This window comes from Rhinoderma darwinii, chromosome 2 (assembly GCF_050947455.1).
Source record: "Rhinoderma darwinii isolate aRhiDar2 chromosome 2, aRhiDar2.hap1, whole genome shotgun sequence".
Classification (NCBI taxonomy): domain Eukaryota; kingdom Metazoa; phylum Chordata; class Amphibia; order Anura; family Rhinodermatidae; genus Rhinoderma; species Rhinoderma darwinii.
The window spans coordinates 188,496,029-188,503,776 of NC_134688.1; the positions used below are offsets into that span (position 1 = coordinate 188,496,029).

Genomic DNA, 7,748 nt, shown 5'->3' on the forward strand with positions numbered 1-7,748 from the left:
GTGTTTCGCGGGATGCCTTCGTCCGGGGGTGGCGTCTCTCCAGCTGAGGTCACCCTTTTAAGGAGTCTTCAGTCCAATCGTGTGTATGCAACACAGGTGGTACGTATGAGGGATGGAGATGGCCGCTGGGATACTTCCGGTCACGCGTCATCAGAGAAGGAGCGGGTCGACGGCGACTGACGCCGACGAGCCGCGCCCACTCCGATATAGACGCGCCAATCAGAAGGGAGCGGAACCCCTCCTCCTGACACAAGCGCACAGGAACAATCTCCAGTACGTCAGAGGTAATTTAAATATATAAACAAAACACCCGAGTGGACTGATACAACAGGAGATACTGAGATACTGAGGCAATATTAACATGTTGTATGTTGAAGAATCTATTAATGTATTGAACATCGATCTTCACGTACATAGGAAAAACTAAGACATATATCTAATGTACAATGAATGTTGCATCTATATATATATATTAAAAACCATTTTAATATAAAACAGCGCATCAATACAAGCATTTCAAAGGACAAGACAGCCCCAATCATGTGGTTGAATAAATAAATTAATTAAAGTGCAATACCGTTGAAGTTGAAGAATGTTAATAATACATGAAGTGAAAGTGAAATAAATAATCAATTGATATATACATATCGTGTACAATATATGAAAAATAATAATATTAAACTCATAAATATAAAATGTGATAATCAGTGTAAATAAATAAACCGTTTATACGTATATATATAAATATATGAGGGTGTCTGTATAAAAAATAATACATTGTGAAAAAATAAGTCTATATATATATATTAAATATAATAAATACTGAAAAATAATATAATAAAAGGGAAATATGCAAAACAATAAATGAAAGTGAAATATGAGAAAGTGCAAATGTGCTGATATATAGAAAGTGTAAGATACTGTATCAAACATACGCCCAAATGTATAAAACAATAAAAATGATAAAAATACACATATAGAAAATACATATAATTAGTGTTATATACAACTTCAGGATTATAAATAAATATACAGCGTATCTCTAGAATACTCGATTATTGTTTCTCAGTTTTTTGTTTTTTTTGTATAAACTCTTTTTATTGAAGCAGTTGCATAGAAATACATTAGTCAATTACAACAACCATAACAGGCAGCATTTATGCCTGGCACATCAATATGTTATGCTTGAGAACAATATCTTCTCTTCATGACATCTAAAATTTTATGCCATAGCAATCCGATGTTTGATGTATATAATCAGTCTGTCTTGTATGCTCAACTGCGACAGGACAGACAATCAGACACACAAATAAACAAGTAAACATATCACCGTGACCGTGACTCATATAATATTCTTCCCGTACTGTAAGTACTATCAAGTACTAAACACTCTGTGCTGTCCCTCTTGATCAAAAATTTTTCTGGGCTCCCCTCTCTATCAACGAGTCCCACTCATGTTTCCCCTATCCTTGGTTACCTAAAGCCTTGTCCCTATCCGCTAGCCAGGGTTGCCAGATTTTGAGAAATGATTTCCTGTTTTTATTTTCCCACCCTGCAAGTTCTTCCAGCCGACATATTTGGTGTATTTTGTTCACTAGTTGGTCCAATGATGGGGGTATTGAGCTCCTCCACAAGGTAGGGATCAATATTTTAGCCGCTGAGATTATGTATGTGGGAAGGTTTTTGGAGGATGGGGAGAACTCTTTTGTGGGTAACCACAGTAAGATCAATTCTTTTGTGAGTAACACTGGATTTGAACAAATTCTTGCAATCAGATTTTCTACTTCTTTCCAGAAGGGTTGGATCTCCCTGCACGACCACCATATGTGGGAAATGCTACCCACGTCCCTCTCACACCTCCAGCATTGATCTGAAGTAGATGCCCGAATCCTGTATAAGTAATCCGGCGTTCTGTACCATCGCGTTAGCAGCTTGTAAGAATTTTCTTGCATTCTAACACATCTAGAAAAACCATGTGAATGGCGCAAAATGTAAGATCTTTCCTCTGCATTGAACAAACAACCCAGTTCCCTTTCCCATGCTGGTATAAAACCTGGCGTGTCCTTGCTCATATTTGTTATCAACTGTTTATATATCTTAGAGAGACACTTTTTAGGAGTCGTATCCCATAAAGTGTAGTTTTCCAACCATGTGGGGTCTGATTTGCTTGCAGCTACGGAAGCGAGAAACCTCTTACATGTGTGTGTGAAGTCTATCACTTGTAAGCTTGAAGGGCTACGGATTTTCAGTTCCTCATGTAGGGTATGAAGTGTAATCAAAAATAGATATTGGGATGCACTCCTCAATCAATTGGCGTGGTGCTAGTAAGGTAGGGACGAGAATCCCACAATATTGAAAATATACAACCCCAGCACTCAGAGGTACGCAAAAGATCCAGATGCAAACAAATTTAAGCTTTATTGCAACAAAAGATGGTAAAGTTGAGGTGGAAAGCGACTTGGTAAGACGTTTCGGCCGAACCTCGGCCTTTGTCACGGTCGCTAAAATGATAAAGAATAAAATGCTTTTACAAAGTTGGCAATAAAATTTACAAAAATACAGTATGAACAAATGAAAATAATAATATGAAAATAACATATATAGATGAGTTATCTCTGTTTACATGAAATTATATAGCGCTGTCACCTCAGATATACACAGAGAACAATTATTATACATTATAAGGAAAAATAAAAATATTTTAATACTGAACTGTATAAAGAAAATTGCGTGATCAATTAGTGGAACACGTAACACAAGAATTAAGGAAATCATAATCATCTATGAAAGAATAAGTCATAATGATCTATAAAAACAAGACTAGGGGCTGAATAGTCAGAACAAAATTAAGTTAAATATGCTGAAGGAGGATCTAGCAGTATATAACTGTATGTGGCATAAACAATCTGGAAACCTCTGATGGTGATGCAATACCTAGGTTACATATATTGATTTAGTTTTGTTATTGTGGTGGGGAGAGGAAAGAGTCCTCACTGTAGACCATACCATAAAGTACCGGTAGAAAATAAAGGACAGTGTGAAAAGGAACAAACACTAGAGGATAAACTAAAGGGAGAAAGTAAGAGGAAAGACATGTGCTGCTGTACCTGTAAGACGATATCACTGGTATGGGTTGTCCGCCGGATATTCCCTGTGTGTCTGTGCTATGTGAGTTGCGTCTGTGTTTATACCAGACCAACCGGAACTGATGTCAGTGGTACAGCCAGAGCCGTCTAACAGCTGATATGTGAGTGCAGTGAATATTCATGAGGTAATTATAGCAAGGGACCGTGAAAAAGAAACCTTCTGGGAGTATTGACAGAGCCATCTAGCTGCTGATATGTGAGTGCAGTGAATATTCATGAGGTAATTATAGTAAGGGACCGTGGAGAAAGAGAGCAAAGGGACCTAGCAGCTGATGTGAGTGCAATGAATATTCCTGAGGTTATTATAGTAAGAATGTGTGTTAGTGTGTATATATATATATATATATATATATATATATATATATATATATATATATATATATATATGTGAGTGGCATGTAATGAAGGAATGCAACTATATAGAGAAGTATGTTGACAGAAACTGATTGGACGCTATCTAGTTGCCATGACAACGAACCAGAGAAGGAAAGGGACCGTATGTCTGAAGGTATAGATGATCTCAGCCCATGTGTATGGGATGTCAATGTAAGGATAGATGTAGGAACGGTATAGAAGGTGATAGTAGTCATGGCAACATGGAGAGAAGGGAAAATTAGAAAAATTAGAAAAAATAAAAATAAAAAATAAAAATCAGAAAAAATATATATGTATAAAAATGAAGGAATAAAGATGAGATTTGACAGCCGGTTTTATGGTACTTTTACCTGGTCCATGTGGATGTGTTTTTTCTCTAGCGTGTCTAGAAACAGAAAAGACAACAAGTTAGAATATGCAAGTCAAACAAGATATAGGAACTGGCATTAATACATGAACTGCACAGAAGATAATAGGGTTTCGTATCAATTCATTAGGTCAAATTCCCTATTGAGACCCCTGGGACTTAAGGTTTGTAATGTATGTATCCAGTAGGATTCCCGTTCCTTAAGTAAATGTATGTGGTTGCCACCTCTACGTGGTTGAGGAACGTGTTCAATTATCTGGAACTGAAATTGGGAAAGTTGATGATTAGCCTTACTGAAGTGGTCTGGTAATGGTAACCAGTTTTTGTTACAGCGGATAGTAGATTTGTGGCTTGTTATGCGATCCCTAATGTGTTGTGTGGTTTCGCCCACATATATTAGCCCACACGGGCACTTTACCAGGTATACCACAAAATTGGTATCACATGTATAAAAGCCTTTTATGGGAAAAGATTTATTAGTGTGGGGATGCTGGAACCGATCACCCTTGATAACGTTGGAGCAGCATGAGCAATGGAGGCATGGGAAAGTTCCATTATGTCTGGGTCGTAAGAAAGTTTGTCTGGGCAATTTAGTGTTGCTGCCAATGTCTGCTCTAACCAATCTATCCCTGAAATTGGGTGGGCGTTTGAGGCACATCATCGCAGGCGACTTAAATTCTAGAATGGTCGGGTAGGCTGTACTGAGGTGGTGCCAATGTTTTCTAATAATTTGTTGGAATTTTGGAACCAAAGGGTGATATGTATGTACAAACGGAATTCTATTTAGTTTAGTGTCGTTGCGGGTGGTACAAGGTGTGTGATCTTCTTGAATCGTATTATGCAGTTCTTGTTGAAGTATCCGTGAAGGATAACCTCTGTCTTTGAATTTGTCAGTCATTTCTTGTAATCTAGTGTGTCGTGTTGTCTCATCTGTTACAATCCTAGAGATGCGTTTATATTGAGATTTAGGAAGTGAGGTTTTAGTTTTATACGGATGGTTACTCTGGAAATGGAGCAGGCCATTTCTGTCTGTAGGTTTGGTATATAGATCGACAACTAGATGGCCAGTGTTATTTTTCTTAACCAACGTGTCCAGGAAGCTTATCTCCTGTGAACTCAGATTTAATGTAAATTGTAGACCCTCACGTATGGTGTTAATTTCCTGGACAAAATCTATGGCAGATTGTTCAGTACCTTTCCATATGCAAAATATGTCATCTATATATCGATGCCAGCAGATTGCATTATCCCTGAATCTAGGATTGGTGTAAATGTGGGTAGATTCGAATTCTGCCATGTAGGCATTGGCATATGGAGGAGCCATGTTAGAACCCATAGCAGTGCCATTGATCTGTTTATAAAAGTTGTCCCCAAATAAGAAATAATTCTCATTCAGAATTAATTCGAGTAGTTCTAAACATAATGATTTGGAATTCATGGACATATCGGTAGTGTCCAGGAGGCTACTTGTGGCTGCTAGGCCATCTTGATGTGTGATGGATGTGTATAAGCTATTGACATCCAATGTAATTAGGAGGCTAGTAGGCTCAATCTGATGTAGACTTTTAATAATCTGTAAAAAATGGCTGGTGTCCAGGAGAAATGATTTGGTTTTTTTAATGAGGGGAGTCAATATTTTTTCTAAAAAGATGGCTAATGGGGATGAAATAGAGTCGGTGGAGGCAACTATTGGTCGACCAGGGGGATTGATTAAAGACTTGTGAATTTTTGGTAGGACATAAAATACGGGAGTGATTGGAAACGGATTCTGTAAAAATTTGTGTGTTTTGTGATCAATTGTATTAATATCAAGGTGATGATCAATGATGGAGTTGATTTTATGGCGTATATCGGAAATAGGGTCTCTTGGTATTTTGAGGTAGGTGTTACTATCAGTAAGTTGGCGATTGATTTCAGAGACATAATTATTATAATCAAGTATTACAATGGCCCCTCCCTTATCGGCTGGTTTAATTATGATTTCCCGGTTATGTTGTAAATCCCTTAAGGATGTCCTTTCTTCAGTGGACAAATTTTTTTGATGGGGATAGTAGCCCAAATTGTAATCGTGCAAGACGACATCAATGTCTCTTTGTACAAGTTCAATCACTGATTCTGTAGCGTGGTAGATTTTGGGGGGAGCAAAATTGCTTTTGCTACGGAGGCCCAAATTAGAAATAGAAATTTCTGAGCACACGTCTCTAGGCTGTTGGGAAGTGGATAGATCAGTAAGTCCAAAGTGTGTCTTGAGTCGTAATGATCTGTAAAAGTAGTTCAATTCCTGCTGGAGAATGAACGTATTACAGGGGGCGGTGGGGCAGAAGGACAAGCCTTTCTGTAAGACTGACAGTTCTGTTGGCGTAAGGGAATGAGAGGAGAGATTGACGACCAGGTGGTTCTTCCTACCTGGGACCTCGTCTGTATGTTGGTGTCTCGACCTCGTCCATCTCCTCCCCGCCCGCCTGGTGGTCCGTTTCGGCCTCTCCGATTGCCTAAAAAACGTGGAGGACGTCGACCAATAGAGGAGTCGCTGCCAGAACTGGAGAAATTTTCTGTTTGTTGTCGTGGTTGGCGCCATGAATTTGCGTAAGTTGACGACTCGTTCCATCGGTAAACCCTGTTGTTATCGTAATCCGTTGCGTCCCTCTGGAATTTATCGCGTTTTCTTAGTTGTATGGTCTTAGAAAAGTCGTTGATGGCAATGTCGGTACGTGTTTTCAGATTCTCCCATTCACTGGGGCTTAGAGTTGCTGATAGTTGATTTTCCAAAGCCTTGATTTTAATATCGGATTCTGAAATTCTGGTTTGTAGATGAGAAATAGTAAGTAGAATCAAATCCAGTGAGCATTTGTTTAAGATCCTCTGGAATTGTTGACAGTATTCTTCATCGTCAGAAAAGAGGGTTGGTCGAAGGTGACTCCTGAGGCCACGTGGTATTCTCTCCAATCTATGATATTCCGCCAGAGTTGTGCGATGCAGGTCATAGGAGGTATATTTTCGTAGTTCCTTTTCGTAGTCTCGTGTACGTAGTTCCTGCGGAGGAATTCTCAAAAAGTCTCCTGAGTTGGTGACTTGTGCCAAAATATTGGCCGTGGTAGTGGAATCGAAGGCAAAAGTTGATGACGTCATCTATATCAGGGTGCAAGACATCCAAGGTACAGTAGTAATCAAAAATAGATATTGGGATGCACTCCTCAATCAATTGGCGTGGTGCTAGTAAGGTAGGGACGAGAATCCCACAATATTGAAAATATACAACCCCAGCACTCAGAGGTACGCAAAAGATCCAGATGCAAACAAATTTAAGTTTTATTGCAACAAAAGATGGTAAAGTTGAGGTGGAAAGCGACTTGGTAAGACGTTTCGGCCGAACCTCGGCCTTTGTCACGGTCGCTAAAATGATAAAGAATAAAATGCTTTTACAAAGTTGGCAATAAAATTTACAAAAATACAGTATGAACAAATGAAAATAATAATATGAAAATAACATATATAGATGAGTTATCTCTGTTTACATGAAATTATATAGCGCTGTCACCTCAGATATACACAGAGAACAATTATTATACATTATAAGGAAAAATAAAACCATGTGGGGTCTGATTTGCTTGCAGCTACGGAAGCGAGAAACCTCTTACATGTGTGTGTGAAGTCTATCACTTGTAAGCTTGAAGGGCTACGGATTTTCAGTTCCTCATGTAGGGTATGAAGTGTAGGTGGTCCCATTGAGTCAAAAACTCTTTCTATCTTTAAGGACCTCAAATGAGACCAAGAATCAGGAACCTTAGAGCAAGTGGGGTTCACCAAACATGGAAGTACAGAGAGTGGCGCTAACATTGAGAACTTACTGTCACGTAGAT

The 7,748-nt window shown here is 38.7% G+C and overlaps 1 protein-coding gene across 3 annotated transcripts; it reads right to left on the bottom strand.

Moving 5' to 3' along the window:
• Positions 1 to 2,417: 2,417 nt before the first annotated feature.
• LOC142742645 (uncharacterized) lies at positions 2,418 to 7,180 on the bottom strand. 3 transcript variants are annotated; one of them, XR_012881415.1, is made up of 3 exons: positions 6,295 to 6,383; positions 3,872 to 3,906; positions 2,428 to 2,501 (listed from the first exon to the last, which is right to left on the bottom strand). XR_012881415.1 is itself a non-coding variant. In XM_075852629.1 (2 exons), exon 1 carries the CDS (start codon positions 6,494 to 6,496, stop codon positions 4,007 to 4,009), a length of 2,490 nt encoding a protein of 829 aa, XP_075708744.1. In that variant the 5' UTR covers positions 6,497 to 7,180; the 3' UTR covers positions 2,428 to 2,501; positions 3,872 to 4,006. The 3 variants fall into 3 exon arrangements, 1 of the variants encoding a protein (XP_075708744.1); XR_012881414.1 differs by lacking the exons at positions 3,872 to 3,906; positions 6,295 to 6,383 and adding an exon at positions 3,108 to 3,455 and having other exon boundaries at positions 2,418 to 2,501; XM_075852629.1 differs by having other exon boundaries at positions 3,872 to 7,180.
• Between the last annotated feature and the right edge of the window lie 568 nt (positions 7,181 to 7,748).

Coding starts and splice junctions, on each gene's coding strand:
- LOC142742645 (XM_075852629.1), bottom strand. CDS start 6,496: ATGGAACGAGTCGTCAACTTACGCAAATTCATGGCGCCAACCACGACA.